The 20,012-nt window shown below is 55.9% G+C and overlaps 1 protein-coding gene across 6 annotated transcripts; it reads left to right on the plus strand.

Moving 5' to 3' along the window:
- The first annotated feature begins 178 nt into the window (after window positions 1-178).
- CACNB1 (calcium voltage-gated channel auxiliary subunit beta 1) lies at window positions 179-18,545 on the plus strand. 6 transcript variants are annotated; one of them, XM_039227731.1, is made up of 15 exons: window positions 327-414; window positions 2,345-2,424; window positions 2,930-3,016; window positions 6,301-6,420; window positions 7,282-7,404; window positions 7,912-8,048; window positions 8,266-8,342; window positions 8,448-8,908; window positions 10,050-10,130; window positions 10,559-10,617; window positions 10,782-10,891; window positions 11,040-11,191; window positions 14,075-14,170; window positions 14,595-14,780; window positions 16,680-18,545. In XM_039227731.1, the coding sequence occupies exons 2-15, from the start codon at window positions 2,419-2,421 to the stop codon at window positions 17,142-17,144; spliced, it is 2,160 nt and encodes a 719-aa protein (XP_039083662.1). In that variant the 5' UTR covers window positions 327-414; window positions 2,345-2,418; the 3' UTR covers window positions 17,145-18,545. The 6 variants fall into 6 exon arrangements, with proteins under 6 accessions (XP_039083661.1, XP_039083663.1, XP_039083664.1 ...); XM_039227730.1 differs by lacking the exon at window positions 2,345-2,424 and having other exon boundaries at window positions 179-414; XM_039227732.1 differs by lacking the exon at window positions 2,345-2,424 and having other exon boundaries at window positions 179-414; window positions 8,577-8,908.
- Window positions 18,546-20,012: the final 1,467 nt, after the last annotated feature.

Raw genomic sequence — 20,012 nt, forward strand, 5'->3', positions numbered from 1 at the left:
GCTGAGCCTGCTGAGGGGCTGCGAGGGGCGGGGCCGGGGCGGGCGGAGGGAGGGAGGGCGGAGGGAAGGAGGGGCAGGTGGGAGCGGAGGGGGCGGGGGGAGATGCTGAGCCTTCAGGGGCGGAGGAGGCGGCGGCGGCGGCGGCCGCGGCGGCAGAGGAGAGAGAGCGGGAGGAGGGACGCCAGGCAGGAAGAGGGCAGCCGAAGGCCGGGCCAGGTGGCTGGAGCGGGTGCCGGCTGCGCTGCGCTGCTCTCGGTTCCGACGGCCTCTCTCATGCGCTGAGGGCGCCCGGCTTGGCCGGGCCGGCGGCCGGAGGGGAGGCGCCTCTCCATGGTCCAGAAGACCAGCATGTCCCGGAGCCCTTACCCACCTTCCCAGGAGATCCCCATGGAGGTCTTCGACCCCAGCCCGCAGGTGAGGTGTGGTGGCCGGGTCCGAGGGCAGGGGGCCGCTCCCACGGACCTTGTGGTGTCGACTCGAGGGACGACGGAGAAGGAGTTATGTGCCCGGCGCGGAGCGGCGAGGGGCGTCTGCGCGCCCCTAATCCCTGCGGGTTAATGATTGATGGGCGCTTGGCCCGGAGTTGGGCTTGCGGTTTGGCCGAGCGGGGAGGGGGCGATCGGACCGCCTGTCACCACCCTCGCCTCGGCTCCCCCGCGTCAGGGTCTTTGCTGCTCGGGTACCGGCTCCATGGGTTGAGAGTCGGGGTGCTGGCGGGGCATCCGGGGGTTGAGGGAGACTGGAGAGCGAGCTCAGGCAAAGGGGGCGACGCAGAGCACGCTCAGGGGCGCCAGGCGGGGGTGGGTGGGGCGGGGGTGGTACTGGGTGATGGCCGAGGCGATGGTCAGGGCGGTGCCAGCAGGCCTTCGGAGCCGCAGACACTGGCCTTACACCGTGGGGAAGGGGCCAGCCTTGGGCGAGACACCCCCATCCTGGCACCTCGGCTACATCCTTATTTTGGACCAGCTTCCCTACCCCAGCACCCACGTTATCTTTCCTTCTCCACCCCCCTCCCCTTCCCAGCCTTAGAAAACGCCTCCAAAGTTTGGAAAGTTGGATGGATGCCAACTCACTGTCCTGGAGGGAAAGAAGCTGTGTTACCTGGGTGGTGGGGGCTGTCTGCCACCCCACCCCTACTCACACTTCTAATGCGTCCCGGGTTATCCCCAGGAAGGGGCATTCTTGGGTGTGGTGTGTGCCCACGGAGTGACCAGCAGGATCTGGGGTGGCTGGTTAGGGTCTGGGGTGGTCCTACCAAGGGATTTCTCTGGGACAAGGCCATTCCCTAATCTGGCAACACTACAAGGCTAAAATACCATTAACTCTTCTCTTGCTGTGGCCAGCCTAGAGCAACTGTAACCACCATGATAATGTGGTTGATGGGCATGGGGGTGGGGGGGGGTGGGAGCAGGTTAGACCTAAAAATACCTCCCTTTTCCACCCCAGGCCCCTGGGAGGCAGCTGACTGGGGCCTTCCTTTCAGCTGTCCCCTGTCTCTCTGGGTGCCACTCCCTTTTCCCATCCTGGGGTGGTGGTGGAGGGGGGTAGGGGTGGTGGTATGGTGAAAGAGGGGCTCACTGAAAGATCCTCTTAAGTTTGTAGGGATCCTCAATCCTAGAGGTTGGATATTTGCCTAGTTTGAAGGAGGGGGATGGGAGGGAGGATTTTTGAAGGGTTCCCAGGTACCCTTCTCTCCCATCTATCCATGCTCCTTGTACTCAGGCCCAAGGATCCAAAGCAGCCCCTAACGTGATCATGTCTTATCTAGCTTCTTTGGCAAAGAAACTCTAGGATTGAGGGTGGGGGCAAGGGCTTGGAGGACCTGAACCCTCAATCACCCCCACCCCTACTTTGGGATTGGCCTGGGGCCACATGTGTATGTGAGTTAAGGAGGGCACAGAAGCAGCCCCCTTTCCAGGAGGCCTGGAAATACCTGAATGTGTGGCTGCTCAAGAGGTCAAGCAGTGTCCACTCCACCCAAGCCAAGAGACCAGCAAGTGAGACTGAGCCAGCCTACCCCATGAATTAGTGGGGGTTGTGTCCTGGGCTTGTCTTGGGGCAGGGCCAAGGGGCATTGAACTTGATGCAGTCTGGTGGGGACGATGGGGATTGGGCATAGGCAGTGGCAGCCAGGGGTCAGAAAGTGGAAGTTTGATCCCTTTCTCTGAAGGGAGGGGTGTGACCACTGTGACTGTGAGAAGGGGCCTGAGGAAAAGTCCTGAGGGGTTGGGGGGGGTGCCCGCTGGGGTGGTTTGGGGTTAGATGTTTCCTTTCTAAATACAGTCCCATGCACCCCCCCCCCCCCCCCCCCCCCCCCCCCCCCCCCCCCCCCCCCCGCCTTCAGCCCTTTCCCCGGAAATCTAGTTTTGGGTCTCCCAGAGCTGAGAGCTGCCACTCCCCTCCCCACTCTGCGGAAAAATGAAGGCAAGATTCGGTCATGGGAAGAGCTAAGCTGGGCCTGGGTTGGTGATTCCTCTTCTCTCTGGGGGCCTCAGGCACTCTCGGCCACTGCCCCCCCTCTGCTCCAGCTAAGAGGGAAAGGGAGGGGGACTTTCCCCAGCTCTCTCTGCCCCCCTAACACTGCAGGCAGCCTCTCCCTTCCTGGGAGGCCTCTGCAGCCTGCCCAGCATCTTAATTAGCTTTGCTGCCTAATGAGCCTCCAGCTTCTCAGCGCCTCCCCATCCCCAGTCTCTCTGCCTTGGTTTGGGGGTTTCTGTGTGTGCTTCCTGAGGCTCTCTTGCACTGTCCCCCACCCCAGGGCCTTCCCTCCCCTTAGGGCTGTACCATCTCAGGAAGAAGATGGGGGGTGGGGCTGTTCAGATCAGGGGCTGATATTCCCAAGGCTTGGCTGTAAGCTCTGGGCTTGATGGGATGAGGGTTGGAAAAGGCCCTTTCTGATTCCACTCTTGTCCCCTCCTGGCTTCTCCAGGGCAAATACAGCAAGAGGAAAGGGCGGTTCAAAAGGTCGGATGGGAGCACGTCCTCGGATACGACATCCAACAGTTTTGTCCGCCAGGTAATTGGGAGGCTGGGCTGAGAGGAAGGAGGTGGCTGGTTGGTGGAGACCAGCGTTGGTGAGCTGCATCTGAGGCTTTCTCCAGGCACCCTCCCCCATGTCATTTGTCACTTGCCTGGAACCACCCCATCACCCTTACCCCCGTGACCTCTGCATATACTGTCAGCTGCACCCACTCCCTCGGCCCCCACCCCTCCCCTCCCCTCCCCCAGCTCCAGGCACCAGCCCCTGCTGCCTGCCTGCGTCATCTCTTTCAGGGACAGCCTGCCTCCTTCTAGCTTGCTTCGGGCTGTCACCCACTCCCCCTGCCGGCTGTCTGCTTCCATGTCCTCCCCCGGAATCTGTGACAGCGTGGGGTAGAGGCAGAGCCTAAGAAATGTAGAGCCAGGCCGTTCGGGTCCCTGGAACCCCTGTTAGGTAAGGGTCAGGGAAAGGTCCGCCACACTTCCAGCTATGACTGTTCTTTAATATGCAGAGAGAAAGTGTGTTGGTAGTGGTGAGGGACGGAGGGGGTTGGTTTCAGGGAGCCCAGCTCCCCTGAGCCAAGGGAGATAACTGAATGGCTTTCTGGGGTCTTCTGTTATCAGTCAGGAAGATGCCTTTCTCTTCTGTGTTCTCACTCTCAACCCCAGGCCATCTCAGGCTCAGGGAGAGGCAGCCAGAGAGGCATGTGGTTGCTATGACGACAGAGCATCTCAACAAAGCCTGGTACCCAAAAAAGGCGAGAGAGGCTTGGGATCAGACAAGGAAAGGGAGTATGCCGGAGAGGAAACGGGAAGGGCATGTGAGGGCATAGGGCAGAAGGGAGGTCAGCCCCCCTCGGGCTGGAGAGATAGGCTGGGCCGCACAGATCCCCCACAGACTGGAGTGAGCCCTTCTTTTTGATTCTTCTGTCTCCACGACGCTTGACACCTGTGAGCTCAGGCCTGACTTGAGAGGGTCAGAACCGGGAGCCCTTCATCTCAGCATCTCCCGAGTACACAGATGGATAGGAAGTCCTTTCTGCAGTCTTTTCCTCCTTCCTCCTGTTGCAGGGCTGGCCCAGGGCCAGGGCTAGGAGGAATGACACTGTGCTCCGTGTGACGCCTCTTGACAGAAAAAGGCCTTGGTTCTTTCAGTGTTTGCCACCCCAGGGGATCAGACCCCAGCCTCTAATCCTTCCTCCTCTCAGCTCCCTCTCTCTGAGCCCCAGTAGGTGGCGGGGAGTGGGGGAGCAGGCCTTGCCACATCTCTGAGCTAAATATACCCTAGCAGTTTGCACATGTAGCAACTCTGCTTGTAACCTGAGCCCCCCTGGGGGAACGGACAGTTTGGGCCACCCCCTCGGCCGGCAGGGCCAGGCACTGAGGGCGCTGTGATGGAGGCGCCCAGCCGGACCCTCGTAGTGGTGAGCTAGGGATGGGGTAGGGATGGGTGGGAGCAGCCCCAAAGGGAAAGCTGGTGGGTGGCGGGGGGGGGGGGGGGGGGGGCTCACTCCAGCCGGTCTCCTTGCCTCCTCACCGTTTCTGCTCCTGCCATTTCTGATATGTCTCTGTGCGCGCATGTCTGTGTGTGCGTGCGTGTGTGCGTATGCGTGTTAGGATCAGTAAATGCCTCTCTGCCGCCCTGTCTCTGGGTCTCCTTCTCTGACCCTCTGGGCATCTGTCTCCCTGACTCTGAGGGCTGCCCTCAGGAGGCGTGGAGAGTGGTAGGATAGCTGGCTTTCACTCTCCTTCCTTTTTGTCTCTTTCCTACTTTCCATTAGTGTCTCCACCCCAGCCCTGATCTTGCACCTTTACGAGCCTCCCATTTTTTTTTTAATTTTTTTATTTATTTCTCGGAGAGAGAGAGAGAGAGACAGCGTGAGCAGGGGAGGGTCAGAGAGAGAGGGAGACACAGCCTCTGAAATAGGCTCCAGGCTCTGAGCTGGCAGTCAGCACAGAGCCCGACGCGGGGCTCGAACCCACAAACCATGAGATCATGACCTAAGCGAAAGTCGGACGCTCAACCGACTAAGCCACCCAGGCGCCCCACGAGCCTCCCATTTTTGTGGTCTGGCTGGGCAAGGAAGCGGCAGCCTCACTAGCTAATGACCAGGGCCCTCCGGGGGAGGTGGGACTTAGCTTCCTGTCTTTCCTGGGTCCCCTCCGTATCACACTAAGGGGCATTCCTGGCCAAGTGACCCTCAGGAAAAGAACCCTCATGTGTCCGCAGTCCTGCTCTTTCCCCACATCACCTCCTGGCCCTCAGTGCCTGGTGGAGGGGGGCCCAGTCACACAGATTCACACCTCCCAGGTCCTGCCGCACGTGCCGCACACCGTCAGGGACGCTGACCCCTAGCGCGCTCCCCTGTTCACGCTCACGTGCCCCGCCGCGCATTCAGTCATGTCTGCCCAGCACATACCATAGAACTTGCTCTTCTAAACACATTTGACGTTGCACATCCAAGCACGCCGGTGGATAAGCGTGTTCACTGACACGGGGGGTCTGGACAGGCTTCCCGTCTTCCGCATGTGCCTGCATTCCTGACGGAGCCCCTTGTGCTCTGGGATGGTCAGCGTGGTCGAGGCGGGCTTCCTGGCACAGCCAGATTTCTGGGCCTGCCTCCCCCTGAGCAGCCAGCAGCCCTCGTGTTGGAGAGAGGCCTGCCCCGTGTCCCGATCTGAACCTGCCTCTTCTGCCTGCACTACCCCAGGAGTCTTGGGTTCTGTTTTGTATCTGGTGAGAGCCGGAGGGTTGGGCCCTCTCCGATTCTGGCCAGAGAAGTGGGGTTCTATCTTCGCTCACCTTTGAACAGAAGATAGCCGACGTTTTGGCGGCCCCATCACGCAGGGCAAGAGCAGGCTGCCCGCTGCCCACAGGGCAGAGAGCTCAGGCCTAAGCTGGTGGCCACTGTCCCTAGAAGGACTCAGTAGGCTTCTACTGAGTCTATCTCAGCTGGTGCTGGGCGCAGGGGAGGGAAGGAGGAACAGGGAGTGGAGACTCGGCCCCTGGCACTCCTCCCCTGCGCTGTGCCCCTATCAGGTTCCCACCCCTCCCTGGGCCCCAAGCAGCTGTCCTTGGACCTGCCTTAACCCCCTGCTCGCTGCTGTCACCCTTCCTAGGGCCACACTTTCCCCAGGGGCCTGCAAGGCTTAGTCCCTGACTCCTCTCATCTGATGCCACCTTTCCCTAGCCCCTGTGGCATCATGCTGGGCTGGCTGGGGCTTGAGGCATCCATGATAGGTGGCTGGCACCTCTTTGCCTTCCGAGGCCCAGAAACTGGGAGGCAGTGTTGGCCCTGAGCCGGCCCTGTCTGTTTTCAGGGCTCAGCGGAGTCCTATACCAGCCGCCCGTCGGACTCTGACGTGTCCCTGGAGGAGGACCGGGAAGCCTTAAGGAAGGAGGCAGAGCGCCAGGCATTAGCCCAGCTTGAGAAAGCCAAGGTGAGAAATACAGAATTGGAGGGCTATGCTAGCATTATTTCTCGTGCCCCCAGGCATTAGAGGTGGCCTGGACAGACCCAGGGTCAAGTCTTGGCCCAGCCACTTCTTAGCTGGTATACCCCAGGGCCTTGATGTGCGTCTGTCTTACAGCTGTAAAACGTGGGCTATAATACTTGCCTTCTTATATAGTATAATAAACGCCTAATAGTTTTTCCACACGTAATAAGAACTTGAGACTTTCCACTTCCTTCTGGAGTCATACTTCCTGGGCTGACTCTTCTTAGCTGTGTGATCTTAGGCAAGCCCCTTAACCTTTCTGAACTTTAGTCTTCTCATTCATTAAAATGAAGATAATAATAGTACTTAACTTCTTTTTTGTTTTTTAAAGGATTTTATTCTTTTTCTTGTAAGTAATCTCTATACCCGATGTGGGGCTTGCACTAACAACCCGAGAACAAGAGTCACACGCTCCACTGACTGAGCTTGCCGGGCATCCCTAGTAGTTAACTTCCTAAGGTTTTTGTGATGAATAAATGAGCTACTGCTTGTAAAATGTGTAACACGACGCCTGGAACAGTGAACGACAGCTACTCTCTTGATTATTATTATTACTAATATTCTTTCTGGGTATCATTCTGGGCTAATATTTACCATCCCCTGTGGCCCCCTCCATCCTGAGAAGGCTGAATTCAATTTTTATTTTTTTACTATGAAATGTAACATACACACAGGAATACTGCTGACACCATTCAGTATACATTTTAGTGATCAACAACGCAAACATCCACATCGCCCCCACCCCAGCACATTACGTCGTGGTTTAACCTTCTGGTTGTTATTCTCCCTGTGCACCTCCTCTAGACCAAACCAGTGGCATTTGCTGTGCGGACAAATGTCGGCTACAACCCGTCTCCAGGAGATGAGGTTCCGGTGCAGGGAGTGGCCATCACCTTCGAGCCCAAGGACTTCCTGCACATCAAAGAGGTGGAGAGAGCACTTGGTATCTGGAAAGAGGGCAGGGTGGTGGGTGCCAGGAGATGGGCAGCCGGAGCTCTGAGCCAAGTGGAGCTTAGCGGAATCTGCTGTGTGACCTTAGGCAAATCTCCTCACATCTCTGAGCCTCTAATTTTCATTGGTAATTGCCTAGGTCACACGGTGGTTGAGAGGGTTGTGATGAGATCTGGAGGTGGAGGGTCAGTGTGCGGGCACATGTAGGGGGTCAGCATTTCCTCCTCTCCCTGCCTTTCGAGGGTCGGGCGGGCATGTGGTGGGACAGGGATGTGCTGGGGGCGAGGTGGTCCATGGCACAAGAGGGAGTCCTGAGACTCGTGGGCTCTGCTCCGAGGCTAGAGCCAGGTGCCGGTTCTTTGAGGGTGCCACCTCCTGGGCACGGTTGGCGGGTCCAGGGCTGTTTTCTCCTGAGGGTAGCCACTGGCCCGCCACTCCAATCTCGCTCTTGGTCTCTCCCACCCCACCCGCTGCCGTTTGCAGAAATACAATAACGACTGGTGGATTGGGCGACTGGTGAAGGAGGGCTGTGAGGTTGGTTTCATCCCCAGCCCCGTCAAACTGGACAGCCTGCGCCTTCTGCAGGAACAGAAGCTGCGCCAGAACCGCCTCAGCTCCAGGTATCTAGCTGGGGACCGCGGAGAGGCCATCCAGCTGGGACAGGGCCTCGAGCGTTGACCCAGTGCCCTGGGCACACAGAGCTGCCTCTGGCATCGCCAGTGGGGCTGGAGGGTCTCCAGGGGAGTGGGGGGCAGGCAGCACGTGAGAGAACAGGGTTCCCCCGCCCTCACGCCCACCCCTCCGCTCACAGCTCCGTTTGCCTCTCTGCCCACACAGCAAATCAGGTGACAACTCCAGCTCCAGCCTGGGAGACGTGGTGACTGGCACCCGCCGCCCCACACCCCCTGCCAGTGGTAAGAGCCGTTGCCGCCTTAGGGAATGGGGCAGGGGTGGGGTGGGTGGGAGGAGCTCCTGGGTGGGGTGGTCTCCCCATTGCCTGTCCCCTCCTTTCCCTGCAGTAGGGGGCACCCTGGTCTTGAGTCCTCCAAACACCTCCAGCGGTACCCCCTCCGTGAAGAGTAGGGTCCCCCCCAAGCTGGGCCCGTCCGCGCCCATTCTCTCATCTCTCCTTCCCGTTTCTTTGGTAGCTCCATCTCTCTGCCTGACTCCCCCACCCCACCCCCATTCATTTCTCCTAGCTCTGTTCCATTCACCTCTTCTTCTTTCTTTTCTCCCCATCCCATCCTTGCCTTCTGTACTGTGTCTCCATGTCCATCCCACTCCTCCCCACCTCGCCTCCCTCCTCTCTCCTGACCGCGGTCCAGGTAATGAAATGACTAACTTAGCCTTTGAACTAGACCCCCTAGAGCTAGAGGACGAGGAGGCAGAGCTCGGGGAGCAGAGCGGCTCTGCCAAGACTAGTGTTAGCAGTGTCACCACCCCGCCACCCCATGGCAAACGCATCCCCTTCTTCAAGAAGGTAATTCTTGCTGGGTTCTGGCCAGAGGGCAAGGGGTCAGGGCCCAGCTGTGGGGCAGGAGGAGGGGGCCAGGATGGATTCAGATGCGGAACCAGCCTGATCCTGTGGGGAGCAGGGCCTCCTGCCAAAGAGCCCGGGTTGGGGGGGGGCCAGGGTGGGCAATGGGCACATCCGTCTCCACACACAACCCCACTCTGGCCCACCCCCAGGAAGGGATGGTTCTTGCAGCCGAAACACCACTGCCCTTGGCGGGCTGTACCCCCTGACACCACCACCACTGGAATCAGGGTCTGGTGGTAATGAAACCTGACCTCAGCCTTCACTAGCACTGGAATATTCCATGCTTGCCCCTGCCCCTGCATGTGAAGGGGAGACTGGAATAGTGACCCTTCTTTGTCCTTTTTGGACTCTGTGGGTCTAGGGTGGGCACATGGGGGTCTCCTGACTGCACAGCAGGACAGTTAAAGGAACCGTTAAAATGGGAAGGTTCCTGGACTGCATTAGGGGTAGGAGATGGGCACCAAATTAGGGGCTGTCACCCTTCCCAGCTCTTTCCCAAGACTCAGAAAGGGGAAGGGTATGTCTGAATATTCCCAAATCTGCTGGGTTGACTGTCAGTCCTCCCAACCCTGATTTAGGGCCATCTCTGGCTCCCCCGTGGAATGGGGTCCCGTCCCCTCTCTCTGGCTCTGTCTGTCACTAACACGCATGCCCTGTTATCTCTCCTCGTCTGCCCGCTCTCCCTCCCTCTCTTGCCCTGGTTCCTTCCTTGCCCTCTGCCCCTGCCTGGGCGCCCTTCCCTCTCCCCCCGCCCCCACCCCACTCTTGGCAATCTCTGGATCCAGCCAAACAGAAGCAGAAGTCGGTGAGTATCACAGCTTTCTGTGTCCCCCTCCCCACCTCCTGGGATGAGCTAGTTGACCTTCTAACACCCATTCTTGTGCCCTTCCCACCCACCCCCTTTTCTCTCACCCTTCCCGATTCTCCTTGGCCCTCCCTCCCCACCCCACCCCACCTCAATCCCCACATCTGGGCTCTGGGACCCGGGAGAGGACAGGATGCATGGGGGAACCTGGAGGCTGGGGAAGAGGGGCTAATGCCATCCGCATTCTGGGCTTTCCCCTCCCTGCTTTCCCCTCAGACAGAGCATGTGCCCCCCTATGACGTGGTACCTTCCATGAGGCCCATCATCCTGGTGGGACCGTCGCTCAAGGGCTATGAGGTAGGAGCCCCTAGAGGGGGAGTGGACCCAGAGGGGCCCAGACCTCCAGAGAGATGCTACAGAAAGTTTCATACCCCACACAGATCTCCTAGAAAGGCCCAAATTCCCAGGATCTCTCCCTAGAGGGCTACAGACCTTCAGAGAAGCCCCCCAGAGGGGCCTGACCCACAGGGAAACCTGCTCAGAAGTGTTTGGATCCCCCCCCCAAGAACCTCCCTCCCCAGAAAGGTATCTCCTCCCAGAGATACCACCTAGAAGAACCTTTGGAATCAGACACCCCACTGGAAGCCCATCAGACCCAGAAAGAACCCTCCACCCCCTTAGAGACCCATATGTCTCAGGAATTTAAGAAGAAAATGGAATGTGAGGGGGTAAACACTCAGCAGCCCACCCACACCTGACTTCTCCCCCGCCACCCCCAACCTCAGGTTACAGACATGATGCAGAAAGCTTTATTTGACTTCCTGAAGCATCGATTTGATGGCAGGTAAGACCCCTCTCTCACTCTAGCCCTCTGCTGCTGGGGGTGGGCAGGGTGGCTTGAATGATGATTCTGGGACTCCTGGACTGAGGGCTAGGACCTGGAGCCTGGGGAGGGAGCCACACCTTGTAGCCCATCCCGACCCCTCAATCCCCGTGCCCATCCCTCAGGATCTCCATCACTCGTGTGACGGCGGACATTTCCCTGGCTAAGCGCTCAGTCCTCAACAACCCCAGCAAACACATCATCATTGAGCGCTCCAACACACGCTCCAGCCTGGGTAAGCCCACCCTGTGACCCCCGCTTCTGGGCCCAGACGTGGGAAGGGGAGGCAGTAGGGCGGGCATCTCCAGAAGTGTTCTATTGCCCACCGTCTCTTGGGGAGGCTCCCCTACATTCCCTCTTCCCCATGACTCCGTGTCTCCCAGCTGAGGTTCAGAGCGAGATCGAGCGAATCTTTGAGCTGGCCCGGACCCTTCAGTTGGTTGCTCTGGATGCTGACACCATCAACCACCCAGCCCAGCTCTCCAAGACCTCACTGGCCCCCATCATTGTTTACATCAAGATTACTTCTCCAAAGGTGGGTGCTGGAGCCTAACCCTAGTGGGGACAGTAGTGCTCTGGGGTTGGGTGGCCTATGTCTAAATCTCAGCAACTGCTTATTAATTCTGTGACTAAATCTCCCCGAGTCTCATTTGCCTGCTCGGGAAAACTCCATCAAATGGACATTGTGAGATTGAACCTAATGTGAATGTTTAGCACTTAGCAAAGTGTCTGGTATAATGTGCTTCATCATGTATTAGCCAGTCTAAATATCATTAATAGGGTCACGCAGGCCAGTCCCCTGTCTCCATTCTGGTTGGCCTCCCATCCTGGGTTGAGGAAACCAAAAGAATTCTGTGCTTTTTGTTGCAGTGTCACCCAACGACTTGGCAGTTGGGAGGTCTTTTCTGTCATTTGATTTTGTCCCTTTTTGCTGCACTGTCCTCACTTGGACCTTGATAGAGATGAATCGGTAGGAAGGCTAATTTACTTATTTTTTGTACTGCAGCTCTGTGAGTTTTCCCTCCTAAATGTTAGTTGGGGGGGGGGAGGGTTGAGAAACATGGAGGGCAAGTTCAGGTGAAGTATTTGAAGTTAGAAGACAGCATTGAGTTCAAGTTTTTGCTGTGGTTGACTTATTAATTAATTAAAGTTTGTTGTTTTGTTGTTGTTTATTGAGCTGGAGATCTTTGGGGAATTTATTTAGCCTCTGAGCCTCTGTTTCTTCACCTATAAAATGGGAACTAAAATCTCTCCCTTGTTATTGTTGAGAGGATTTCAGGTGATGATGTAAAGAGCCCAGAGTTCTGTCTGATTCATGATGACAATCAAGGATGGTAACTCTTACCACTTCATGATACTACCCAGTCACTTAACCCTTACCTTTTTGAGTCCTCAGTTTCTGGTGAGCATAAAGGGAATGATAGGATTTAAGTACTTCCTGGGGTGGTTGAAAGGATCAAATGAGATAATGGATACAAAAACACTTTGCAGAGCTAGAAAGGAACAGATGCTTCCATTTCCCCCACTGGGCACTGAGGTTGAGGGTGGGGACTCTGGAGCCAGAATGCCCAGGGTTAATATACCAGCTGTGCTGCTCCCCAGCTCTATGCTCGTTGGGCAAGCCACCTAACTTCTCTGTGCCCATTTCGCCTGCAAAATAGAGCTCCTCAAATGGTGGTGGTGAGGATTACGTAAGTGGATTGTACCTACTAAGTTCTATAGCTATTACTTTTTTTTTTTTTTTTTAAGATTTTTGTTTTGGAATTATTCCAAGTCTAGAGAAAAGCTGCCAGGATAGTACCAAGAACTGCCATTCTCTGACTGCCCTTCACTCAGATTCACTCATTTTTTAACAGCTTTATTGAGATAATTCTTCTACCACTCAATTCAGCATTTAAAGTATATTATTCAGTTCTCTTCACTAATTTTAAACATTTTGCCACATTTATTTTATCTTTCTGTATATATGTATTATGTTATATGTATATATATATATTTTTTTTCTGAACCGTTTTTAAATTTATTTTTAAAAATGTTAATTTATTGGGGTGCCTGGGTGGCTTAGTCGGTTGAGCGTCCGACTTTCGCTTAGGTCATGATCTCGCGGTTTGTGGGTTCGAGCCCCGCGTCGGGCTCTGTGCTGACTGCCAGCTCAGAGCCTGGAGCCTGTTTCAGTCTGTGACACCCTCTCTCTCTGACCCTCCCCTGCTCACGCTGTCTCTCTCTCGCTCTCTCTCCTAGAAATAAATAAAAAAAAAAAATGTTAATTTATTTTTAAGAGAGAGAGTATGCATGCACGAGTGGGGGTAGGGGCAGAGAGAGAGGGGGACAGAGGATCTGAAGCGGGCTCTGCGCTGACAGCAGAGAGCCCCTGACAGCAGAGGGCCTGATGCAGGGCTCGAACTCAAGAACTGTGAGATCATGACCTGAGCCAAAGTCGGACACCTAACTGACTAAGCCACCCAAGTGCTCCTAAATGTAAATTTAGTCATTCATTCATTCATTCATTCATTCATTCATTTGTTGAAAGAGAGAGGTGGGGAGGAGCAGAGAGAGAGGGAGAAAGAGAATCCCAAGCAGGCTCCTGCACTGTCAGTTCAGAGCCCGATGTGGGGCTTGATCTCATGTTCACAGTCTGAACCGTGAGATCATGACATAGCTTAAATCAAGAGCCAGACGCTTAACCGACTGAGCCACCGAGGCACCCCTAGCATTCTTAAACTGGAACATTTCCTCGGCCTTTCCTACACTTTCATGATACTGACATTTTTAAAGAGTACAGATCATTGATTTAGTAGACTGTTCCTCAGCATGGGTCTGCTTGATGTTTCATTGTGATGAGGTTTAGATTTTGCATTTTTGGTGGGAATAGCACCAAAGCGGTGTGTCTGTCTGTATGTGTTGCATCAGGAGGCACATGGTATCTGTTGTGTCATTGGTGATGTTAACTTCAGTCATTTAGTTGAGGCTGTGGCTTTATGTTGAGCTATTATTCACCATTATCATTATTGTTATCGAGATGAGAATAGTAATAGTGCCTACCTAATGAGATATTGTCAGGACTAAATGAATTGACTGTGTAGAAAGCACAGAATAGTGCCCGTACAGAGCAAGCATCCCATAAAGGCTAGCTGCCACGGTTAACGTGGAGATGTTTTCCTGGAGAATGAAGCCTGTGAAGAAGGTTAGAGGGTTCAGGAAGGAGAGTCACTGCCTTTCAAGTAGCCACTTCCCAGGAAAGCCTGAGCATTGTCTAAGGATGGACATAGGGCAGGTGAGGTCACTTCTGAAGAAGTGGCCAGGGCTGAGAGTCATCCCACATCCCCTGGCTCTGACACACTGGCTGTAACCAGGACCTGCCTCTCTGATACGGCGTACTGTGGAGTCCTTCTAGCTTCTCTCTCTCCTCCCAAACCAGGTACTTCAGAGGCTCATCAAGTCCCGAGGGAAGTCTCAGTCCAAACACCTCAATGTCCAAATAGCGGCCTCAGAGAAGCTGGCACAGTGTCCCCCCGTGAGTGCTCAGACCCAGGGAAAGGGAAGGGGGGGCGTTTGGGTTGTCCTGTTTCCTCTGGCCTACAAGAGAGATAGAGTGACCGGAGCACCAGGGTGGGGTCTATTAATGTGCACTGGTCTTTTGGGGGAAATGAATGCTGGACCCTGGAAGCACCACTTCTCTGTGGCGAGGCAGGCCCCTCTTCCAGCTTTGGTTGCCTTCTATCTAGAATGAGAGAGTCGGGCTAGTCTGGGTGCCAAGACCTTTGGTAGCTATGACAATGTATATATCTGAGAGTCCTCCTTTTCCTGGACATCCGAAGGTTTCTTTTTAACTTTGTCCTTCAACCCTTTGACTCCACCCACTGCACCTAGGCCACACCCCTCACCCCCTTGGTCACGCCCAGCTCATTCCAGCCCTGCCCCTAACCCCACCTCCGCAGGAAATGTTTGACATCATCCTGGACGAGAACCAATTGGAGGATGCCTGCGAGCACTTGGCCGAATACTTGGAAGCCTATTGGAAGGCCACGCACCCGCCCAGCAGCACTCCGCCCAATCCGCTGCTGAACCGCACCATGGCGACTGCAGCTCTGGCCGCCAGCCCTGCCCCTGTCTCCAACCTCCAGGTACAGGTGCTCACCTCACTCAGGAGGAATCTCAGCTTCTGGGGCGGGCTGGAACCCTCGCAGCGGGCCAGATCCGTGCCCCAGCAGCAGGAGCACGCCATGTAGGAGTCCTGCCCATCTCCCCTCCTGCCCCAGGCTCGGAACTGGAGCGTAGGGAACATGGGGAAGGAAGGGAAGAGCTTTATTTTGTAAAAAATGTGGTGAGTGGCAGCTTCTGGTGTCTGTGGTTTTTGATGGGTTTGGGGCTGCCTGGTGGTGCCTCCCTGGGCCTGGTCCCACAGGACTGCATTTGCTGCCCTGGAGGATTTTGGATATGAGGCCTGATCGGGGCCTTGTTATGAGACAAGTGACGAGGAAGAAAACATAAGGAAGACTGATATTTTCATTCGCTGGACTCCACGCTCATTTCACTTATTTATTATTATTTTATTTTTTAAAGTCATCTCTGCGCCCAGTGTAGGGCTAGAACTCATGACCCCAAGATCAAGAGTCACATGCTCTATCAGCTGACCCAGCCAGGTGCCCCCACACCCATTTTAGACCCAACAGAGGTCACAGCATTTTAGACCCAACAGATCTAGGGCCCTCAGACCCAGGGAATCCCACGGAGCAGGGCCATGAAACCCAAAGAGACTGTCCCCTCTCCCAGAGCCCTAATCCCAGGAGTTTCCTCAGAGGGGACCCAGAATGAAGCATCTTCTATGAGTTGATGCCATACTTTCTTCCATCCTTCTCCCAGTGAAACAGATTCCAGGGAAGGCCCTCCTGTGGGTGCCCTGCCCTGGCTCGGCCTCCTCCCATGGGAGCTGCTTCCCATCTCTGAGTTCACATCATTATTAGGTTCTGGACTTGAGCCAGGAGAAAGCCATGAAATCATCTTAAGACCATTGCTTTTCAAATTTGTTTTCAGTAACAGCCCATTTGTTCGTTGAAACTTAAAAGGAAGCTCGGTATATAAAGTGTCCTTGCTCTACTCAGAGGGAGCCGGTGGCTTGGCTTCCATTTCACCTCCTCAGGGACCCCTGAAGCACTTTTGTGCCCTTCCCACTCCACCTTCAGTCTCCAGGGAACAGCTTGGAAACTAGTGATCTAATCCCTATCACACCACTGCAGAGAAACTGAGCCACAGAGAGGAGTCATTTGCTCAGGGTCACCCAGCTTGAAGTGGCAGGCCATGGGACTAGAACCCAGGCCTTCTTGCATCTCATCCAACCACAGTGACCATCAGATCACCTTCATGTGGCATCTGGGACTGAGGATGTTAGGCCCTCTCATTGTCGCTAGTGGGAGATAGACACCCATCAGCTTTCTCCAGCCTGCTGCCCTGGTCTTTGCTGGGGGCACCCGGGGAATCCCACCAGCCTTGGAAAGTTTGTTATCTGACTAGGGAATGGATAGGGGGGAGTGTGGGGCCCTGGGTGCCTGCGGTTAGGGTCTGATTTGGGCTGAAGGAGCCGGGGGTAGTGAGCTCTGAGCTGAAATCCCCTTCGTATATTTGGAAAACTGGGGCAGTGACTAACCCAATCAACCACTAACAAGTGGCGATACTAATGAGCTGTTAATGATGATTTAGCCCAAGACGGCATTAATAACGTGTGTTGAAGAAGCAATGACTAATTGTTCGTGGGCTCTCTACCATGGTTACCAGAAGAGCTCATGCCTCTTCATGCCTTATGAATGTTGCAGGCCTCCTGTCCCGGTAGAGGAGCAAATGCCCTGAGGTCTGTCCTCTGGCTGGGCTGTCGAGCCATTTGCCTGGCTGCCCATCCCCTAGAGCCAGTACCCACCTCCTTTAACCAGGCTGAATATGTTGGTGCCATTACTAACCTGCGTTGCTTTGTTGTGTCTCTCTCACCCCTGCCTGATCTGCATGGTGTGTGCCGTCCGTCTGCTAACCAGGGACCCTACCTTGCTTCCGGGGACCAGTCGCTGGAACGTGCCACCGGGGAGCACGCCAGCGTGCACGAGTACCCGGGGGAGCTGGGCCAGCCCCCAGGCCTTTATCCCAGCAGCCACCCACCAGGTCGGGCGGGCACCCTGCGGGCACTGTCTCGTCAAGACACGTTTGATGCCGACACCTCTGGCAACCGAAACTCTGCCTACACGGAGCTGGGAGACTCATGTGTGGACATGGAAACTGACCCCTCCGAGGGCCCAGGGCTTGGAGACCCTGCAGGGGGCAGCACCTCACCAGCCCGGCAGGGATCCTGGGAGGATGAGGAAGAAGACTACGAAGAGGAGCTGACCGACAACCGGAACCGCGGCCGGAATAAGGCCCGCTACTGCGCAGAGGGTGGGGGTCCGGTTTTGGGGCGCAACAAGAATGAGCTGGAAGGCTGGGGGCGAGGTGTCTACATCCGCTGAGAAGCAGGGGCCACACAGTGGGGGGCAGGGCTCCGAGCCCCGGAGAGGGGAGGGACAGAGGGGCTCACCACGGGGATGTATCTTTCCTCCAGGGGGCGCTGTCTCCCTCCTTTCAGATGCCTTTGCTCGATTTGGGGGGTTTCTTTGTTGGTAGATCCCACCTCCTGGGGGATCTAAGGTGATTAAGCCACACCTGTAGGTTTTTCACTTACTTGCTGTGGACGGATAGGGGAATGCCCACCTTTCAGTGTCCCTTTTTCCCCACATCAGGGGGCTTTATCCCCTCACTTCCAGAGAAAAGGTGCACTTCCTTAACTCTTTCTTCTTGGGGCTCTAAACAAGGGTCCTAAATGGGGTAGCCCTTTCTTTCCCCAACCTGGAGTACTTGGGAAGGGTGGGGGGCTTTTCCTGGAGAGGGAGACCACAGACTCTCTCCCATGAGGGCTCTCTCCCCCAAGCCCCAGATCCAGGGTCCTTTACCATGCCCACCCCTCCCCCAGCTTCCTGGCAGCATTGTCTGGTGGGTGAAAGCTGTGGGATGGAAGCCCCACGGAGAGTTTGTCCTGGGGAGGGGTCTGGGTAGAAAGCGGCAGGCATCAGATGTAGTGCCCTCTGCCTGCCCAGGAACTAGACCCCTGAGGTGTGGGCAGCCAGAGACACTGCCCCCCACCCCACCGCTTCCATGCCTCAGCCTTCACCTATCCCGGGAATGAGCTTTGCCTACAACATCCTTTGCCTACTGCCATCAGAAGAGGGGGCCCCTCCGCGTCTGAGCCCCTCACCCTGTTTCACCTGGGTGTGGCACCCATGAACACTCTAGTCCGCCTCATTTTGAAACCAAAAAACTGCTCCCTCACTCTCACCCGGAGGCCCCAGGGGAGAGGCCCTGTGGGTTGGTGCCCGAGAGGTGATCGCCACCCCAGTGGTTGCCTCGGGACCTCGGATCTCCCCTGCGGGGCTTGGCTGCTGCTGTCGCCGCTGCTTTGGATTTGCCTCTTGTGACCCTGTCCTTCACCCGTGTCCACTCCCTCTAGGAGAGGCCTGGGTACCCCCTCTGCCCCAGAGTGTCCCTTTGCCTAGCATCCCTCCAGCCCAGCAGCCCTGCCCCTCTCCAGCACCCAGCTGGGCCAGAGAGAGCCGATTGTGCCAACGAGGACTGGGTCCTGCCCGGCTGCCCGCCTCAGGGATGGGCACCTCATGCCTGTCTCGCCACCTCCTGTGCCAATGTTGCCCCACCCCCCACCTGGGTTGGGGAGCAGCTTCCACTTACTGGTTAGAAGACACCACTGCCCAACCTTCCTCCCTCCCTGTCTGGTGTCCTGTGCCCCCATCTGTCTGTCTGTCTGTCTGTACTCCCCTAGAAGTATTTTGCCACATATAAAACCGCCGTCGTGTCCTTTGCGGCCACCTCCCGAGCCTGCTTTTTTTTTTTTTGTTGTTCCTGCCGCACGGTGGCCAGCCTGGGCCTATGGGAGCTGCCCACATGCAGGGGGATAGGAAGGGGTGGGCACAGGAATGAGCTGTGCCCCAAGTCGTTTGCTCAACAGGAGAGAGAGCACTTTGTTCTGTGGCTCTGATGCATTATGGTCAAGCTCGATGGGAGCTGTGTGGCCAGTTTCACCTTCCCATTCAGCCAGCCCCAAGTCTGGCCTGTTTCCCCATAGGTAGAGCTGGAAAAAATGGGAAGCTGAGGTGGGGAAATGGGGTGTCGCGGGCATCCCTCAGTGGATAAGATCCAGACCCACTGGCACGATGTCTTCGGGGCATGTGGTCGTTTTTCTGTTCCCATGGCCTCTGCTGCTTCCCAACACCTGAGAGAGAGTGGCTGACTTCCTACCGGCCCCTTGTCCACTGGTGCCCTGCTAGCCAGCGTTGGGGGAGGGGAAGAGGTCTACTTGGGAGGGGGGAGCGGAGAGAGAACAGGGGCTTCCCCAGCCCCAGTCTGAGAACATCAAGAGTGACAAAGTCAGCAGGTGACATTCGTCCATTCTCCTGGTTCTTGTTTCTGGGGTGGTGGGCCTGGGGAACTAGAGGTCCTGGGCCCCTTGTCTGAATGCTTCTGCCCAAAGTGTGTGTGTGTGTGTGTGTGTAGGGCAACAGACATATAGGTCTTCCAGGTGAAGGGTTAACAGACCCAAGGAAAGGAACTGGGTGGATCCACAGGTCAAGTGGCTGGTCCAAGGTCCCAGGGAGTTGATGGCAAAGACTGCTGGGATTGGAGTCCAGTCTCTGTGTCCCAGCCTAGCTCTCTTAATCCACTGCCTTTCGATGGAATCAATCTTTTACTCCTTTCTGAATATTTGCTGAGCACCTACCAAGTGCCAAGCCCAGGTCTAAGAGGGAGCCACAGACGATTCAGGACAGCATGATGAGCTCTCTGCTGTGAGAAGCACTGGGTTCTGTGGGAACCTGGAAGAAGGGTAGTTCTCTTAACCTGGGGAGGACAGGGGAGGCTTCTCAGAGGAGGTGAGGCTTGAGTGGAGCCTAGCAGACTGATGGGGAGTTAACCTGGGGGGAAGTGTTTAAGACAGAGGAAGCAGGTGACATGCATGGCGTATTCTTGGCACTCCGCAGGCAAAGTGTGCTTTCAAGGTGGTGGTCAGGGAGGGGTCGGCAGAACCAGGTTCCGGGAGGCCTTGAGTCATGTCAAAGAGTTTGGGCTTTGTCCTGAAGCTGGCGTGCAGAAAGGGAAGGGTTGTAAGTAGCAATGGCAAAGTTGCCTCAGTTATAGATTGGAGCACAGGTTGGAGGGCCTACCCTGGAAACAGCTACAATACACCAGGTAAGAAATGGGGAGAGGGGTTGCATTAGGCCCCAACAATGGAATGGGAAAGGAGCCCCCATCTAGCAGTTAGAATGGAGAGCTCT

The sequence above is a fragment of the Hyaena hyaena genome, unplaced genomic scaffold (assembly GCF_003009895.1).
Source record: "Hyaena hyaena isolate Hyena2069 unplaced genomic scaffold, ASM300989v1 scaffold_29, whole genome shotgun sequence".
NCBI classification, from domain to species: Eukaryota; Metazoa; Chordata; class Mammalia; order Carnivora; family Hyaenidae; genus Hyaena; species Hyaena hyaena.

Coding starts and splice junctions, on each gene's coding strand:
- CACNB1 (XM_039227730.1), top strand. CDS start 331: ATGGTCCAGAAGACCAGCATGTCCCGGAGCCCTTACCCACCTTCCCAG. Junction 7,405..7,911: donor ACTTCCTGCACATCAAAGAG/GTGGAGAGAGCA, acceptor TGCCGTTTGCAG/AAATACAATAACGACTGGTG. Junction 10,618..10,781: donor AAGCATCGATTTGATGGCAG/GTAAGACCCCTC, acceptor CCCATCCCTCAG/GATCTCCATCACTCGTGTGA.